General features: G+C 37.4%; 3 protein-coding genes across 3 annotated transcripts in view; 1 reads left to right on the forward strand and 2 right to left on the reverse strand.

The window, feature by feature from the left end:
* Positions 1 to 20,695, forward strand: part of LOC134754459 (E3 ubiquitin-protein ligase MYCBP2) — a 283,481-nt gene that overhangs the window by 96,959 nt on the left and 165,827 nt on the right. The window lies entirely within an intron of this gene.
* LOC134754345 (uncharacterized) lies at positions 686 to 9,045 on the reverse strand. The gene is made up of 3 exons (XM_063690626.1): positions 8,769 to 9,045; positions 2,280 to 2,467; positions 686 to 2,199 (listed from the first exon to the last, which is right to left on the reverse strand). Exons 2-3 carry the CDS (start codon positions 2,424 to 2,426, stop codon positions 1,024 to 1,026), a joined length of 1,323 nt encoding a protein of 440 aa, XP_063546696.1. The 5' UTR covers positions 2,427 to 2,467; positions 8,769 to 9,045; the 3' UTR covers positions 686 to 1,023.
* LOC134754209 (uncharacterized) overlaps positions 15,694 to 20,695 on the reverse strand; it is a 47,092-nt gene continuing 42,090 nt past the window's right edge. Inside the window, exon 5 of the mRNA XM_063690370.1 lies at positions 15,694 to 20,530. Within this exon, the coding sequence (XP_063546440.1) occupies positions 18,934 to 20,530 (1,597 nt within the window). The 3' untranslated portion in view covers positions 15,694 to 18,933. The remainder of the gene's footprint in view (positions 20,531 to 20,695) is intronic.

Below are 20,695 nucleotides of genomic sequence, written 5' to 3' on the forward strand. Positions count from 1 at the left end.
CGCCACTCCAGAACCTTTCGGCCCCACCGGACATCAGTTCTGCGAGCAATGTGCCCCGCCCACTGCCACTTAAGGTTTGCAATTCTGCGAGCTATGTCGGTGACCCTAGTTCTACTGCGGATATCATCATTTCTGACTCTATCACGCAGAGAAACCCCGAGCATAGCTCTCTCCATTGCCCTTTGCGTGACCTTGAGCCTTCTTATGAGGCCCATCGTTAGCGCCCACGTCTCAGATCCGTATGTCATCACTGGCAACACACACTGGTCAAAGACTTTTGACTTAAGACACTGCGGCAATTTGGACGAAAAGATACTGTGGAGCTTCCCGAACGCTGCCCAACCGAGTCGGATTCGACGAGTGACCTCTTTCTCGAAGTTGGATCTACGTTGGAAGTTTCGAGTACCTAACTTAAAATAAAATTAGGACCACGACAAACTTTCAACCCCTTTTTAACCACTTTAGGGGATGAATTTTTAAAAACGCTGAAATCACTTTTCTTGTAGCCTAATAACATGCCTTTATGCAAAGATTCAAGTCCCGCACTCAAAAAAAATTATGATCTCCATACAAACTTTCAACCCCTTTTTCACCACCTTAGGGGATGAATTTTGAAAAACCCCTTCTTAGTGGATACTAACGTCATAAAAGCTACCTATTGTGAAAAATTCAGCTCTCTAGGTCCAACGGTTTGGGCTGGGCGTTGATTTAAGTGAGTCAGTCAGCTAGTCAGGACTTTTACGTTTATATATATAGATTATCAAATAATACAACAAAATATATAAAATATATAATGTAATTCGTTCGATAATACTTATAACTGTTGGTAAATATCCTAAATTGGCACAATGTTTACCTTACGCTTTGAGGTAGAGCGATAATATGCTAAATTAGTAAATAAATAAATGTCGTCAGAATATGTAATCTATGCAAATTATTTGTTGAAATGTCCATTTATCATTAATCACTAGAGTCACTAGAGGACCTAGCGGCAGATCAATTGACCTCAATACATGCTCCGGTTCACAAGTCGGTGGTGAGAAGTTCGGCTCGTTCCACTACTATATGGAACTCAGTTTCTCGATATGTTTTTCCGTCTGGCATTACTATTTGCATTTTCTTCTTTTTCTCATTTTCCTTTTTCACAATACAAAACGTAATAATCACCGCGAGAAGTACAACTAAAATAACCCCCACAAGTATAAATATCCAGTATATTTGCTTATATGTTCCACATCGACTGTTTACGTAAGTCGGTATCGACGCAAATTGTTCTTCCAAGGAATACCAGCAGGATAGCGTACCTCCTTGTTCTCGCAGCACAGCACGCCATTCTTTTTGTAATTCACAACTACAAGTTGTATTCAAGTTGATGCCATCGATACGCAAGGTCAGAAATGTCTGATTGTATGTCAGCGAAGACGGCGTCAACTTGCTAAACGTATTGTTATCAATAAGCAATTCTTGTAGACCCATAACTGAAACGATGTCTATGTCAGCGGTGAACCCAAAAAAAGCGCCCTTACAGAGGGTCCTTACGCTATTATTTCTAAAAGTAATGGGTCCCCTGGTATTCATATGAAAACTATCTCCTTCTAACGTATCAATAACATTATTTTCTATAATGACTTTCTTTGGTGAATTTACAATAAATGATAAACTATAAACATATCTTATGCTAACGCTGTCTATTTTAAAAAGATCGGTCACTTCTACGTCCGACATAAATCTGCTCGGTAAGGTGCCAATAGAGCCTCCACGAAGTAGGAAATTTACTGTACTGAATTTTTTGAAAGCTTGAGTTTCAATATTTTCGTATAAGTTATCTATTAATTGAATACTTTTTACACCGGTAAGACTAGAAAAGGCGTACGGCTTGATCACATTTATTTTACTCTTACTAATTATTATATCATTCACTCTTCCTTGTATGGCATGCGAAGATATTTCGTTAATGGTACTGTTATGTATAAAAATCCGGATTCCGGGGTTCATATCACTTTCACTTGAAAATGGCGACCACGCTAACGCTCTGTCGTGAATGTACACATGACGCACGTTTCGAAGCTCAATGTTTCGAAGCTGGATAAGATTACGAGCCATGTCCGGCAGGAAGTAAACGCGGGCACATCCGTCTACGACAATTCCAGTCGTTGTAGACGGGACCCTGTAGGCTCCGTCCGGTCGCAACGTTACCTCCTGGTATACAAAAAAAAAGCCTTTAAAAGGTGTAGCATTTTTAAGAAAGTAAAGCGGTTAGGTACTAATATGAAACTTACATCGTAGTCCCTGGTACAGTTGCATATAACTCTAGTGAAGGCATCACATCGGCAAGACTCGTCTTCGCAGGCGGTGGGCGTGGCGAATTGAGCGAGGCTGCGCGTCGCCAGCACCGCCAGGATTAACCATAACGTCGCCCAACGCATGCTTCTTGTTTCACGTCACCATCTCACTCCTCATCCATCCCCTGAAAACCACAATACGCCTGTTGTTATCAGCATAAAGTGGAAATATCTATCCCGGCTACAGTTCAAACAAAGTTCAACAAGTCAGTGTGGTAAAATCGAGCCTAAGGTAGGTAGGACCATTAAAAACGCGACGGTAAAAGTAGACCTAACAAAGGACTTGTGAAATGCGTTTTACTTGTAAGATGATACATCACCACGAAATATGTATATGATAATAATGATTATCTGACATAATCAATAGATAGTATAATAAAAACTTACACTTTCATTGCAATACTAGTAACATGTAGTAGGTACCACGTTGTTTAAACGAATGTGTTAATTTTTGTTATTATAGAAATGACTCAATGAGCGATTCAAGTCGAACTGAGTCACGTACAGCATCGTTATCGCAGTGGCGTTATCAGATATGCACACTTACCTACACGCTGGTCTGATTTATATAAGTATCGAGCCACAAAGGCTAGTCAAGGTGTACTGTTAGCAATTTGAGATAAGCAGCTATAGTATGCTGCCGTACCGATACTTCATAAAGATTTTTGTTTATTTCATATGCACGTCCACTTTATTCTTAATACTCTTAGATAAGCTGCTTTAGCATTGCTTCTTTGTTCCCGAAATAATACACTATTCATTCATCTGGTCTGGAATAAGGTTAATTAGGTACATAGGTAAAAACATTTCCAGATTTAAAAATGAAATAAACAATTACAAAACCAAAAGTTGAAAATGTCGGAAATCATACTAGTGAAATACAAAGCAATTAGACCACAGTCATTCGCAATATAATTGGAAATAAATGTTAGAAAAGGCAATAGAAATAAAGCTATTGTTCTGAGGGAGGCATTATAAACTTTGTAAAATCTTGCGGATTGCTATGAACTGGAACGAATCTCATTTATTTTTCTCTCTGAATAATAAGTCCCTAAGGATTAATATGGTTTCAATTACGGCTTTGACTACCATGCTGGCAATTGCTGACTACCATGATATTTTGATGATGACAAAAACTTTGATTACATTGCTAAATACGTCCTACACCTTTTACAACGTATTTATGCAAACATACATATGTAGGTATATTAAGTTTCATTGATTTGTATTATGTTCTAATCCTAGCGTTAAAAGTTAAATAAACATAGTTTGAGTTACGATCGCACGTCATCCCATCATATGTTTTTTATTTTATTGTAAACAAATGTAAGTCTGACGCGACCGGTTCCAGGTAAGTCCAGAAATCATAAGATTCCAGTTCCAATTGCCTCTATTTCTCGGAAAATCTTTCTGCAATTAATACTTTTTTATCCAACACTAATAAGAGAAAAAAACAGCGCAGTGCAGTGGACCTAGGCTCTCCGAAACATGGGGCGCGAGTGACTAAAAAATACGTGAGTGAAACCGCTAAATTAACTAAGAGAAAAAAAGGGTTTTCCCCTCACTAGCTCGGAAAGCCGTCCTTTAAAACAAGCGGGGAAAAACGCATTTTATTCACTAGTGGGGAAAGTAATTTGACCTTGGATGGAGCGTGTTTAAGTAGCTTGACAGATAACAAAACGTAAAACGCTCATAATAATGGTTCGTTTGATATTAATTATCATTAAATAAATGGTTTGAGAATCTAATAAAAAATACCAGATTTAGCTTTATTTAATGATTTTAAGTCATAAACCTTAAAATTCCATAATAAACGTTTGTTTTTTAATAATTATGTTCAATATAATTCTGAACGCACAAGTTCAGTCGATGCAATTTCTAAACGCATCATTGACATTTCATACGTCAGAAATGTCAACATTGTCAACAAAAATTTTACTTAAAAACTTCTCACGTAAAAGTACAGAATTTCCAGAGTTTTTTGTTATAATATCGTAAAAAAATGAGTGATTCCAGTTGATGAAGATGATCTAACGCCTGTGGATGTTGCACTTTCCTCGCTATATTGAGGGGAAAAGTCTTGTGTTACACACGGATGCAAATGTATTTTACTTCTCGTGTGTTAAAACACTCGCGGGTAAAATACAACTTTGCACCCTTGTATAACAAATAACTATTTTTGTACGGGTGTTTATAAACGCTTAACGCCACATTTCTAATGTATTTGCTGATTTGCCTAAATTAATTCCTAAGTTCCGTTTAATTCTCAAAGTAGCCGCAATGATTACAAAAATTGTGAAGAGTGCTGTATGCCGTACGTTGAGTTTTTCCTTTACTTAATCCATGTACGCTCTCCTCGGTCTCCCCTTCTTTCTCTTTGGTAAAACTCTCTTTTCAATTATGTACTTTATGTATTGTTCCTATTTTACGTCTAATTACCTACTTACCCTTACCTACTATCATATGTGTAGTTACAATAACGCCGAAGAAAATAATCTGAAACTTACAGTGGTTATATAACCAATACCCCTCCTTAAGATACTTACAATTATAACAGAGTACACACATGTAACGTGATAAATGTACGAGTTCATCGAGTCGAGTTAATAAATATGTATACATTTCGTTACCTTAATCCATTGCAATAAGGTGAAAAAATGTATACATTTTTATGAACTAGACTGTAATGTCCGTAATTCAAGAGGTTAAATGTTGAAGTTTGTTTCTGCATTAAAACAGGTGTCCAGTAGCAGGTCGACCTTTTGTGACCCATTTAATCTATTGTGGGTGTAGGTTATGGGTGCTATCTACTTCACATTAGATAACGGGTTTTCACTTCACTGAGCGAGTGATAATAAAGTTAAGAATCCTTACTCTTATTAAATTTAATAGACAATTTCACCTTCCTACTTGTGATTAACATTTTTACCACAGTTTGATTGAGTGGATCCTAAAGTTTCATCACTGGACGGTCGCATCATCGATATAAATAAATTATTTTAACATTGAACGTAATTTTATTGGTTGACGTCTATCGTTTAGTAATGCTGGAGTCGACGATATTGTATAGGCCAAGCAATAAGAAGGTAGAGAGGGAAATGCAAGGAACACAATTTTTAACTTCGTAGCTTTGTTTGGACTAGTTAGGAGATGAATGTATCAAAAGTCCCCGGCCGTAACCCTGGTGCTGGCTCCCCCCAGCACGGGGTTTGAAGGTTCCATTTTTCGGTTTTTCGATTATATTTTGGAAACTATGCGTCTGAGCGACTTGGTCACTTATACTAAATGAAAAGAGATTTAATTTGTTACAAGTTTCATTCAGTCAAGTTTTTCGATATCTTGTATAGTTTTTGAGATATCCGCTCTTGAAGGTTTATTTAGGGCTCTCATTTTTATCTTGATTATCTACATCAGTAAAGCTGCTAGGCCGGGTTTGGTAACGTTTTCGTATAAATCGGGGATGCTGAATTCATTTATGGTATCAACAATACACCTTTCCGAAGTAAAAATATATAAACTTTAAACAAATAACTTTTTTTTTTACTCCTCTTCACGCTTAAACCGCTGAACCGATTTAGTTGAAATTTGGTAAATAGGTGTTTTAAGTCCCGAGACAGGATATAATATAGTTTTTATCTTAAAAATCATATTTTGATATGTTCATCTCCTAACTAGTCCAAACAAAGCTACGAAGTTAAAAATTGTGTTCCTTGCATTTCCCTCTATAGCTTTTTTTGGGCATTTATTTCCTGGCCTAGTAGGTAACTTTTAATTTAGCCGCGTCTACAGTAGGCTAATATTAGTAAGACAGTGGGTATAATGCTAAGCATGCTCATATTCCTATGTTCGCTGAAATTTAAGTGCACATATTACTTTATAAGAGTTTATTCAATCTTAAAGTAGATATGACACTTAGCGAACGTTTTTACGTGTATACATCTAAATGTGATGATTAGTGGTAGTTTGGGGGTTGAGGTTTGTTTAGATCATTCTAGTATGATATAAATTGGTAACCGATAACGAACCGTTAAAGAATGGTTTTACTCTATATACCTAACTCAGACAGTATAAATGCACTAAGCACATACGTAACATAACGAATGAAACAACCAATGAGTATTATATGAAGAGCTTTAGATACATAGGTATCTCCACGAAATAAATTAATCTTGCTACTTTATTTTCAACGTAGTTTCTTACAGTCAGTAAATTTTTGGCACCATTTGACTCAGTTCATCAGCATTATACCTACAATAAATGCCTCAAAAACAATAAAAATTAGTAGCAGTAGGTATAATTAATTACGAGTAAATTCGACTAAATGGCATGTTGCTCCTTCCTTGTCGCCTGCGGTATTTCCGGACCGATATGACCTTCAAACCTTCAAGAAAAGAGCGTATTCCCATCTTAAAGGCCGGCAACGCACTTACCAACCCCTCTGGTGTTGCGGGTGTCCATGGGCGGCGGTAATCGCTTTCCATCAGGTGATCCGTCTGCTCGTTTGCCCCCTATTTCATAAAAAAAAAATCTTTGTACGATATGCATGAATCTTCGTTATCTCTTAACTTTGGTGCTTGATCGTATGACGTATGCGTATATTGCGTATTACTTACAGCAACAACATAAATAACCACTAGTAGACCTAATCTCGTTTGCAATAAGCTCTACGAATGGTAATTTAACTATGTGGACGGTGGTACCGGAGCGTGTTATTAAATTAACTCATAACTGTCGGCTTCCCGATTCAGTCTTCATTGTTAGGTACTTAAACGCTCATATATTTTCTCTTCTTTATTCTGGTATATGTTCATTTGGATATTTACCCATGTATGTATATTATTCTAATTGCTATTAACTTAATTATAATGTTTTGTGTTATTAAAAATTAAAATTAGTTTATTTCGAGTAGCATAATGACTCGTACGTATTAATTTGACACTTATACATTTATACTAATACACTTAAACGCACACACACGTAAAATAAAATAAAACATTAATTCAATATTTTTTTAACGCATTAGTGTTTAACACATTGACAGTCATCACCTATATCTAAATGTGTCAACCAAAGTGCTGCTGGGCGCATGGAGTCCACAGCAAAATGTCATGTACGGGCAAAACTTGTCCGCGTTGCTAGGACGCTGTTGGAGCTGGCGCGCACGCGTCGCACCAGGGATGCAGCTCGCAAGCGCATGGTAGCTTTAAAACACGCCACCTGCGCCTCCGCAAACATCCCTGATGCGCTGCAGTATCGCGGCAGCCACATCAGTGCCCTGAACGCGTTATTGTACTGTACTTGTAGGGCCCTATACGATTTCAAGGTGTACTTTCTCCATAGACTGCAGGTGTAAAATGTTGTGCAAAAAGCTCTGAATAAAGTCACCTTACTTTCTCTTGAGCATCGAGCAAATCTGCGTGCAATCATGTTAGTTGATCGATAAGGCCCTATGTTCCCGTTCTATATCAGCATCGTCCTTGAGGTCGGCAGTAACTAAATGACCTAGATATTTGTACTGGTATGGTATACCCTTTGCAGGGCAACCGTGTTAAGTTTGATAGAAGTTATGGTCTTATTTGTTATACTAGTAAAAGACCCTGCACCAATTTTAGCAAGTTGTACTCAAAATAAATCAGTAAAAAAAACCAGCCAAGTGCGAGTCGGACTCGCCCACCGAGGGTTCCGTACTTTTTAGTATTTGTTGTTATAGCGGCAACAGAAATACATCATCTGTGAAAATTTCAACTGTCTAGCTATCACGCTTCATGGGATACAGCCTGATGACACAGACAGACGGACAGTGGAGTCTTAGTAATAGGGTCCAGTTTTTACCTCTTGGGTACGGAACCCTAAAAACGATATCACCTCATTACAGGTACATGCATCGGGTCATTAGTATTTTATTTATTATGCTAAAAGGCGGTTAAGTGGCGGTTCTTAAAAGTGGACTCAACGAATTTTTTGTTTACATACTTTGCTTTGTCAAAGGTGCTTACTTTGCTAAATGCTATATTTATTTAGTTAAAATAGTTGTGATTGTGACCAATATTTGTAACCTACTAGCTGAGTTTGCGGCTCCGCCCGCGTGTGATTCGGCCTGTGCCATTTCGCCTCCCTCACCTTTGGGGGTGAATATGTATAGGTAATATTTCACCACAATCCGTGCGTGGAATGGTAATAAACAGAGTTACTTTCGCGTTTATATCATTAAGAGTATCTAGGTAGGTAATCACAATGAGTAATGTCTAAATCTATCAAATAGAATTATATGTATACACCTATATTCCTTGAACTAATACATTGTCGCAGATATTATTTACTTTCAACTTTATTGATACTAGTCTAAACAAAAGCTGTCGGACATTCATAATTGTTTTATAGTTTCAGACTAAAGATATCTTATTTCATATATTTTATGGTACTCACCATATTAAATGGAATTCCTCAGTTAACTCAATATTACACCTAGAACATAAACTTCAAATATGTCAATAAAAGTTCCGCGCAAGTCACGATGCACTATTACATTTGCCAAGTCGTTCAGGTTGTGTCCTTGCGGCGTCTTTGATGCACTATTAGATTGGCCAAGAGTATTGTTTTGCCGGTAAATAACGTAGTAAATATGGATGATACGGAGAAAGGACGGTAACAATTAATACGTCGAGTGGTTTCGATTACCGCGCATCGCAAGCGACTGGCGCGGCCGGCACGGCAGCGAGCGACTCGCGCCTCGCGCCACCGCGCGCCGCGCTCGGTGCGTGCGACCTTCAAACGCGCCGATTACCTCTACCGCTTCACTATGCTAACACAAGGCACCGTTCGCGGCGTAAAGGTTTCGTGACATTAGCCTATCCTCTATGGAAATTATGCTTGCAGAAACTATAAACTGTGGCATATAGATAGACTTAATATACCTTAACTGACCACACTTAGTGTCTTATCTCTGACCTTTGTTTTTTAACCGACTTCAATTTCATAGAAGGAGGAGGTTCTGTATTCGGTTGTGGCTATTTTTTTTATGTATGTTCACCGATTACTCCGAGACCCGTGGTCCGATTTGAGTAATTATTTTTTTGTTCGAAAGGAGCTACTTCCAAGTTGGTCCCATATTAATCTGGTTCTGATCTGATGATGGGATCCCTGAGGAATTAAGGGAACTCCTCAATTTTTAAAGGCACATGTATGGTGATTTGGGTGTTTTCATAAGCAACTTGAGCATTTTCTCTCGAAAACGACCAATTTGATCAAGTGGACCTGATGATGATGATTGTTTTGATGATAGTGATAATGATTTTTTTAATGTAGGATGTTCAGCGATTACTCCGACACCCGTGGTCCGACTAGAACAATTCTTTTTTTGTTTGAAAGGAACTACCTCCAAGGTGGTCCCACATTAATCTGGTGCTGTTCTGATGATGGGATCCATGAGGAATTGAGGGAAGTCCTCAATTTTTGAAGGCACATGTATGGTGATTTGGGTGTTTTCTTAAGCAACTCGAGCATTTTCTCTCGAAAACCACCAATTTGATGAAGTGGAGCTGATGATGATGATTGTTTTGATGATAATGATTTCAGCGATTACTCCGGCACCCATGATCCGATTATAGTAATTCTTTTTCTGTTTGAAAGAAGTTACATCCAAGGTGTTTTCGTAATATTTTTTGTTTTGATCTGATGATGGAATCCGTGAGGAATTGAGGGAACTCCTCAATTTTTAAAGGCATGTGTATGGTGATTTCGGTGTTTTCTAAAGTAACTCAAGCATTTCCTCCCAAAAAACACCAATTTGATGTAGTGCAACTGTAGCCTAACCACGAGTTTGACACTAAATATTCACTAGCGTCTTCGTAACTTAATAAAATATCTTAAAACATACTTAAGCCAAGCCATTAATGGCCTAGTAAGCCATTAATAGCTTAGTAAGCCATTGCAAATCCAACTTTACCTTAAACATCAATGCTTGCATACATATGACTTATTGAAATATTGATGTTTTTTATTATTTTTATACATTATTATTATTTGTATCTCCTCGGATTTCTCGGGCCTATAAATCCCGGTCTTTTGATAGGCTTGCGTGGGGATATAGATCCAACACGTAGAGGCCCCTTGGAGAGCTTTAATGTCATGTAGAACGCCTGCTGGAACCCGTTCACAGGTGCAACAATAGACACCCATGAACCGGTTGCAACAGGCATTGGGACTATTGTAGAAAAAGTGAACAGTATACCGGTCTATGGATTGAAGTTTGGGTGGACAATGAGACTGGGCTATTGAAAAGAAGTCCGGACACCTGCCATAACAATGCTAACACACGTTATCGAGGCAGGTGGTGACTTGCCGCTGACTAGATGGGCCCCTGAAACTGCCGTCGTGAAGACGACCAGGAGCAACACCGGTGTGAGCGGCTCAGGGGTGTCGAGAGGTGTGCGCCGCTTTCTACCCAGTGGCTGTTACCAGCCACTGTGCCAACTCGCGTCTTATGCATCTTTCACTTCCACCCCTGGAGCATATAGCTCTAGCGACTCCTCTCTGGACAGCCAATGAAGGCAAGCCAGAGCTGAGAGTCCTGCGGGTCCCCTTGGGGTCCACTCCGACCGACGAAGACACGCCGGAGACGGAGACCCTGACCGACTCTCGGGAGCACTCGGGTCCGTGGGGTCGTTACTCCCCAACAGCTCGCCACAAGCTGCCCTGCGGGACAGTTTGGGTACTAACGGATTAAAATGGTTCCTGATGGCCCTCAAGATCCTGCATTCACAGCGCTCGACTTATTATTATTATTTTTGTACTATTTTAAAACACTCATAGTGATAAATAATAAATTTATTCATTATGAGATACGTTTTATACAATTAGGCTGGCTGAAATAATAAAGAACTCACTTTATTTTTCGTTAGGCAAGGCTACTTTCATTAAAAACACTTTAAATCGCACATCGAATGAAACTTATTAAAATAATTAAATATCATTGTGCATTTCATCTCTAACATCTAATTATATCATTGATTAAAGTTAAAATTTCTCTTAGAAAAATTACCCGAGAACATTCGCGGGGAAGATTCCCCGTGACAGACAACTTTCTCGATAATTAATTAATTACCCGTACGGAGAACGTTACCGCGTAATTTACCAGACGATTCTCTTTGTTCTCGTAATTTACAGTAACGGCACATCACTACCCACAGCTCAAACTATATATACCAAGTTACATCTAAATCGGTTCAGCGGTTATTGATTCCCCATACAAATTTCCACCCCCCTTGAGGGGTGAATTCTGTGATAAAAAGTATCCTATGTCCTTCTCCGGGACTCAAACTATCTGTATACCAAATTTCAACTGAATTGGTTCAGCGGTTTAAGCGTGAAGAAGTAACAGACAGACACACTTTCGCATTTATAATATTAGTATGGATATTTTCTATAATGTTAATATCCAGAGATAAAAATGTAGATTAAGTTTGTATGGAGAAGCGTTCGTCCCCTTACCTCTTAATTATTGCAGAATTAATCGAATATCCATCTTTGAATTGATACATTATTGAGGCTATCATTTATTATTGTGGCTCTACCCTCGATGGTGAATTTCAGTTACAGTAGTTATAGGTAAACTAAGTACGTTATACATTAAAATCTCAAACTGTTTCAAACACCCCAGCTAAGTATCAGTCACGGTGAGTCTGCGTAATTACATATCTTAAAATACATAAATATGTATTATTTGTATCCTCAGACGGGCCTAGTTTATTCTCAATCGACGCGACGCCGAGTGCATAGCTGTGTTGTGTTTATAAGTGCACCGGACGTTGTATTTTTGACTTCTCTCTATCCACGGCATGGTTGGCCACTCAGTGACCGAATCCAAAATCTGTAGCTATATTTGATTCTACGTAAATGTGTAAACGTATTTAGCCTTCACCGCGTTTGTGTCATGAATCATGACATATCACAGAGCATATCATGACTCATGATATGCTCTGTCATAATAACTACAAGGTTTACGCAATTGTTTACTTAATCATACAATATTGACATTTAATCCAATGAAGGTTTTATTCGCGAAAATATAATACTTATTTCACCGTTCACCCTTAACAATTTCCATGTTTTTATATCTATTAGGTCACTAAAATAAATATCCCTTTTTCATTAACTATGTCGAACGTCGCCTGTTCGAACTTTGGCTCGTAGTCGTACCAGTGTGAGTTTGTTTTAACGTATGTTCGAAATATAATTTGATATTTTACGGTGAAGCGAAATATCGTGAGGAAATCGGAGTCAAAATTGTCGCCATAAGATACTCTGATATCAAAGATAAATCCGTTTATGACGCTAAAGTACTTGTTAAGAAATGGCTAGCCAGTTTAACCTATGACGAGACAGAGAAAATTGTACAAATTACTAAAATTTGAGATGCAAACAAACTGAATTTAATTATTTTTAGTTTACTTCCGATAGCTTGTAAATCTGTGTAGTTTTAGAATTTTTAGTCCTAGTTAACCTAACATTAAGTAAAATTGTCAACCGGTTATAACACTCTTTGTTACAACTACCTACTGTTTTTGGTCCCCGCGATACAGGCGCGCCTAGTGCGGGTACCAAAGTTAATCTTACACGAATTGTAAACTCTTAGTTAATAAATATTTTTTCATTTTCATTTTTCATTTTCAAATCAGGTCTAGTACCTCTCCGGTTTGAAACTGTTGGAGGAACACATGGATTCGCCTGTTATTGATTTCTTCCAGAGTTGTTGTATTCATTGTATTTTCTGTATTTACATACCTGTGATAATGAGTATTGTATTGGCTTTCGTTAAAACTAGTGTTTATGATAATTCTTGGGATTAGGTTGCCGAGTGGACCCAGGCTCTCACTTACATGTCGTGTGATAAATAAATATGTATATGCACGGTACGGTGGCTAAAAAATAAGTGCATTCCCGTTGCCAGGAGGTTTTGGGATTATACTGAGCAACTTTTACTATGGGACCAACCCCGAAATTGCGAATAAAAAATTTGGCTGTTTCATACATTTTGGCTGGTTCATTTTCTATGGAAGGGTAAATTTTTTTTTCGCGATTTCGTGGTTGGTACCATAGTAAAAGTTGCTCAGTATAATCCCAAAACCTCCCTGGCAACGGGATGCACTTATTTTTTAGCCACCCTGTATATGCATTTTTGATTTTCTAAAAGTTATGATTGTTATGAATTATGATGGATTTAAAAAATAAACCGGTTATAAAAGTCCTCTAAAGCTGAAGGGATTCTCGCTGCAATCGACGCACGACATTTGATTTCCGACATTACTGCCGATAGCGCAATCAATAAACAACAGTGAAGTGCTGGTATTATTAGTAGAGTATATATGTAGCTAGGTTTGAGCCGATAGCTACAATACTTACAATAGAGTGCTATGATATGATCATAGAACTAACCGTGCCGTCAAATAACAGAATCAATAGGCTACCTTCTCCATATGTTTGTCGTACATACCAGTAAGAGTTATAACTGCAGTATTTATTTCATTACGTGATAAAACATGATATAGTAACGTGACAACAATTTTATCGAAACAGACGGAATTTTTATCCCTTTCAATCACTACATTTTATGAAACAAAGTCCTCCGCCGCGTCGTCTGTCTGTATGTTCGCGATCAACTCAGAAACTACTGAATGTTTCATACGGTTTTCGCCTATCAATAGAGTGATTCTTGAGGAAGGTTTAAGTGTATAATTTGTTAAGGTTTTGTGTAACCCGTACGAAACAGACCCGCCTCTGTTTCGCACGGGTTAGTTACTTGATAAAAGGGCACGCTAGTTACTTGATAAAAGCGACTAAAGCTTGAACACGCCAAAACGTGGGCACACATTTTTGCTTATAATTTTTGTCACGGGTGCTTAATTTTTTTTGTTTATCGCTATATCATGAGGAACATATGATACCCCAATAGTTGTCAATTATATAATTCGTTTTCATGATAACGAGCTTTAAACAATGACGGAGCGAAATCATTTTGCACAAAAGCCTTGGAAAATTCGATTTAGGCTAAAGAAACTTTGTGAAAATATTAATATATCAAGAATGGGTTAGTTTTTGTGTTTTTGAAATGTTGTGGAGACTTTAACGAATGGAAAGACATCAGAATTCAGAAAAACACGAGATTAAAATGAGAAAAAAAAAAGAATATAGGAACAGCGACCTTATATAAAAACCGAAACCTTTCTTTTCTTATGTTGCAAAAAAGGTAGACATATCTCAAATGTATGCACAAAAAGTGAAGTCAAGTTTAAGAGCTAGCAAGAGCTTATCTGCCTCCAAAATAGTGGTGCTAAATGAAATTTGTATGCAAAATGTAGGGTATAAAAACGTTTGATCATTTTTAGCGTATTTGAGCGTGTTAAGTGTTAGACGATGGGTTCTATAGAAATACAAACTTCAAACAATAACACAGAATAAAACCTTTGACTTGTATGAGTCGCTTATACATTCCAGAAGATTGCAAGATAATAATAATGCTAAGTATCCCCATTATTTATTGGTTCAGCAAGCTATTTGTGATTATATCAAGCGTCGCCGTTAATTAATTCGCATAAGGGACATTGACCCTAGAAATATATGCAAGTAACATTTTGGAAAATGACCTAAACCTATTTTAAATAAGTGTCAGCCCACAGTTTCTATTTTGGTAGTATTCATCGTGTTGTCACTACACTATAACAGTGACGAAGGGGTATTATCACGATAGACATGCTGACAACGCCAAAAGGGTACTTTTGGCGGTGGATGGTTCTAAATTAAGGCGGCTGGCAATGGACTGGGTCCATATCAAGGAATATATCATAAAGACACCCTGTTAAAGTTATATTATCAACTAATCCGCAAATAACTACGGTTTGGACTTCTGAAACATGTCTTGCAAAGTGCCCGTGTCCTGGTCATCACAAAGTCTGTGATATGTCAAATCCTGAGCCTGAAATGAAAGTCTAGTATTTAGACCTTTATTTTCTATATATTTGTAATTTTATGTGCCCACGTTTTGGCGTGTTCAAGTTTATGATATGTTCAAATATCATGGCCGAAAATATTTATATGCGAATTCCTAAAACTTTTTTAAAAGTTTTATCGTGCAATACATATTGCAGTGCTCCAGTTTCATTCGCATTAATGAATGCTATCGATGGAGATAACATGTGTCAAATGGATGGCGACGATGATTTATGAAATTATGTCGCATTCTATGTGTAAGTATATGACCTTAACGGTGTTTTACCGACATCTACATACATAGTTAGGGTATAATGTTTTAGCCATCAACATAATTTAATGATTTTTATAAAATAATAATCACACCTGCACATTCAACATTTATTTCATAATAACATCCATAATATTATTTAAGCTCCATATATTTCACAAAATTCACAGTCATTATTCTAATGATTATTATATTTATTTTAATGTGGAAGTAGGCGTGTTTGGCGTTTTCTAAATAGTACATCGTTTATACATACATGAAGTGTTTCGTAATAAGTAATAAGATATGTATATTATATATTGTGGCCTAATTATAATATTGTATAAATTTTATCGAGTGGATACTCGTTATATAATAATATTATTTTACTTAAGGTGGATCCACACAGGTTAACTTTCATTCAATGTTTCTTGCAGACGGATGGCGTATAAATATGCAAAATAAATGATTTTCTAAACTAGACAATAGATAATAGAAGATATACCATATTTTTGTGTTAATAGACTTTTGTGCTAAATCAGTTTACAAAATATATAATACGAATTTAAATAACGTCATTAAGAAAATAAAATGATTTTAAAATACTAGATAATTTTTTTTTTGCATGGAAAACAGACCGTCAGGATACACTTTAATGGAATTCTTCAATATGATAATATGATAATGTGATTATAGGTACTATTCTGAAACTATTGATAAACTGAATGAACGGTCTTAGTTTACGTAATGTACACAATTTGACTATCGATATATTATGATATTAATCGACTTTTCAATATATCTTTTCACATAATTAATAACTTGTTACATTTACTTAAGTTACAATCATGGAAATGCACTTTAGCCTACATAGGGTATTGTAGTGCTTCATATATAATGGACCACTTATGGAATCACCTCGGTGTATGTCTACATACATCAAAGCAAGTCACTAACCTTAGGGACGAAACAAGTAGGCCTCTTAAACGTAATTCAATAATTTATAAAATATTTTGTTTATGGCAACGTGATACGTCTACAATTAATAGTAATGTTGGTCAAGCAAATCTTGTCAGTAGAAAAAGGCGCGAAATTCTAATTTTTTATGGGACGATATCCCTTCGCGCCTATTTTTTTTAATTTGCCGCCTTTTTCTACTGATAAGATTTGCTTGACCAACTATAGTAAGCATTATTTAGTTAAGAGTAATAAATTGACATATTATTAAAATAAAATTTATAAGCAATGTTATCACTTTGTTTTGGACCAGAATAGGTGTCCAAAGTAAGACATTTTAAAATACGTATGTACACCGTATCCGTATGTATGTATCACCATATCACCGTGTACATATTTTCACAGCTTTTTAAAGGGCTAATACAGCTGACCTAGTGATTCCTTAAGGAATTGTTACTCTGCAATGGCTAAGATTATCTTACCTACTATCCAGTACGCAGTGAAAGTGGTTTATGGGTTTTCTTCAAAAAGGTAACCCAGTTTCGATTGTTGACAAGGGGAATATCTAATTCATTCCTTATGGCAGTAGTTTCTTATTAGCTACCTTTTGTTTGTAAACGTCACATATTTATGGTATGGTGGTTAGTTGTAGTAGCCCACTGAGCCGGTATTTTGACATTAGCATAGGCATAATAAAGTCAAGGTAGCATCCATACTGTACCTAGTCGGCTCATAAGTTCTGTCATATACATAGTATCAAATAAAATCAAAAGTTTAAGTTTATTCCGTATAATTTGTACAGCGTTTGAAAGCTTATAAACTAGAGAATCTAAATGTATAACATTTATTCAAAATGACCGCCATAATTATCTACACAGGCTTGAAGTCTTCGTGGCCAGTCGTCAATGGATTCACGGACCACTTTCATGTCGATATTGGCCACTGCCGTAGCAAGAGATTTTTTCAGCGAGTCTAGATTTGCATGAGGTTTTGAGCACACCTTTTCCTCTAAATACTGCCACATTTTATAGTCTAAAGGATTAAGATCTGGGCTAGAGGAGGGCCAATCTTCATGCCGTATAAAGTCGATTTTATTGGAGGCGAGCCAGGCTTGTGTAGACTTTGCCTTATGGGCTGGAGCAGAGTCCTGCTGGAAAACCCAATGCTGGTTTAGAAACATCGTATGTGATAGTGGTTTCACAATATTAGTCAACACCGTGTCTTGGTACACTTTGGCACTAGTTTTTACTCCTTTCTCACAAAAATGCATACTAGTGACGCCCGCATAAGAAACTCCCAGCCAAACCATCACAGATGAAGGGTGATGACCTCTTTGAATACGGGGAATGCTATTAGACGCTTCTTTACTATTGCGAGCGTACACTCTTATCATTTTGTTTATTACAGGTTTCTTCTATGTCAAAAATTTTCTCGTCCGAAAACAGTATACAACGGTGCTTATTTTTTGCGTACTTCTTCAATAAAGCTTTAGATCTTTTAAGCCTTAAAGCTTTAAGCCGACCATTGAGAAGATGGCCAGTTTTTCGTTTATAAGCACGAAGTCTCAGGTCTTGATTAAGCACTCTTTTCACCGTGTTTTTGCTCAAACCCATCTGGAGGGCCATAACTTTTTGTTTCCTAGCGGGATTTCTGGCAATGCGTGCCCTAATTGCTTGTACAACCGCTGGAGTCCTAGCTGTACGCGGACGACCGCTTCTTTTCTTGTCATTTAAACTAGAGACCTCACTGTATCTTTCTATGGTACGATACACAAATCTTAGAGAGAATTTTAAATTTTCAAGTAGCTTAAAAATTTTAGTCGGCGAGTGACCACAACGATATAGTGCAATTATTGCGGTACGGCTATCTTTAAGCGTCCACTCCATGTTGAAGAAAACAGAAAATTGCAAAATTATACTACTCAAATATTTAATAAAGATTCGAAATTCAAATGCAGAACGGTTTTTGTTTTAGGAGTTCCAAATTTAAATTTTAAAGGCCAGTGACAGAACTTATGAGCCTTTAAATTCTTTAAATCCTTATAGCATAATCAACTTCAGAACATAGATTCGTGACAGCCTTATCTAAAAATCGATTAGTCTTAATATAATTATATACAAATAAACATGCGACCATGTCTGGCACGACTTATTTGCATGGCTTTGAAATAATTACAATTAAACAAAATTAATATCACAGGCAAAAAATCGCATAAGCTTTGGCGCGCAAGTACTTTTAGTCGTAAGTGTTCCACGCTTAACTCGTCACGCACGGATCCAGACTCCAGTAGAAGTCCGTATGTTCGGAAGCAAATTGGAGCTGCTGCTGCAGCGGAACAGAACGGCGCTCTGTGCGGGCCGCGTCCGTGCTCACCGGCATCGACAGCTCCTCGTCCAACCCTCACCCGTGTTTAAAAGACGTACCCTCGCCGGGGTCTAAACTTATGGGCTTCTCGGGTAGTGGTCGATTGATCATCTTTCCAGATGAGTTAGATGCTGTCGACTTGTTTGATTTTATAGTGGATGAGTGTTGTGGACTACTTGCCGAGTTGCTTAAGGATTTACTCGAAGAAGCAGTGGGGGCCGTTGAATGTATTTTTTCGCGAACAGCTCGTAGATACGGTCCGCGAGGTACAGCTTGCTCACCGACAACATCAGGCATAACACCCAATAACGACTTTTTATCCTTGTCGCAATTGGCTATTTCGGCATATAAATGAACCGCAAAATCTTTAGGTTCGAAGTATTCGTGAGCTAGCGCTGTCTGCCTGTTATATGGAGAAAGTGGTGTTAATTTATCTAGTGAAGGTGTCCTTGTACCGACACTGATCATCTGTTTCTTGTTTTTGCCAATCCTTGGTGTAGTATTTTGGAATGGCAGTTCGTATATGTTTTCATCAACAGGCATCGAGGTTGGTGTGTTAGTATTGCAACTCTCTTCCACTTTGATTAATTCATATAAATGCTCTATCATTTCACGAGCTTCAACATAGTTTTCAGGATCTTCTAATTTCTCTTTTAAAGTTTCTAAAAGCTCCTTCGTCAGTTCTTCTGGTAATGTTTGCGAGGTTTTGTCTTCTACGGGTACCACTTGTTCTGTGTACATGTCGGGAAGAGTAGTCTCCTGAATTAAGTCTTGCGCTCGAGGTTCGTTGAGTCGATGGCGTTCGGAATATTCGTTTACTGATAATTGGGAAATAGAACCCGCGTTGTCAAGTCCAGAGTTCATACCGCAGGCACAGAATCTATCGCAAAAGGTTCCACATGACGAGTTTGAAGATATCAAAAAATTTTTCACTGTAACACAGTACCCTTTTCGCCTCATCCACCTTATAAAGCTTACAAACATTGCAATTATTGCACATCCCAAAGCGGTAACTATAACTATGCCGATCACTTTTTTATCTCTATCACTCAAACCACTTTGACTGTTACTTTTATGAGGAAACCTGGGATTTTTAATTTCAACAGCATTTCCTCCTTTTTTACTCTTATATTGCTCACATTTAATGCTAGGGTCTATATTACAAACGCTATCCAAAAATTTCTTGAATAACATATTTTGTTCCGGCTCGTTGAAACATCGAGCAAAGAATTCATCGACGGTACAGTAACTCTGCGACATAAACGCATCTCCCGTGCTCACATCCAACACTTTCACAAGCCATGGAGTTATGTTACAATGGCATGGTGTACCGAAGTAATTGTTTTTATAGACTACATTTTGGGCAGAATTAGCGTAAGCGTGCCCGATAAACATCAGACTCTCGGCGTTTGCTGTCTCTATTTCATTTTCAGAAAACACCAGTTCTTTTACAGATGCGCTTGTAGCCACTACAGCACGTGTGGGTAGTTCGTCGAAGCTGTTACGTTCCATTTGAATTTTGTTCCAGGAAGAAATAACGAAGCCTTTTTCCATGAACTTGTTAAACTTGCTATCCTGAATGACAACCGCAACAATAGTAGCGTTTATGGCCCCCGTGTCGATAATTTCAAATCTGAAATATAAGTAGGCTATGGTAAGAAATGAGACACATTTAAGACAAATTTAAGTAAGATTGATAAATATTGTATAGTCAGATCTATGAGTAATGAAATTTACTAACATATCGTAATAATCATAAGTTAAAATTCAAGCTACACGGTGTTTTTACTGTCCGTCT

This window comes from Cydia strobilella, chromosome Z, assembly GCF_947568885.1.
Source record: "Cydia strobilella chromosome Z, ilCydStro3.1, whole genome shotgun sequence".
Taxonomy (NCBI): Eukaryota; Metazoa; Arthropoda; class Insecta; order Lepidoptera; family Tortricidae; genus Cydia; species Cydia strobilella.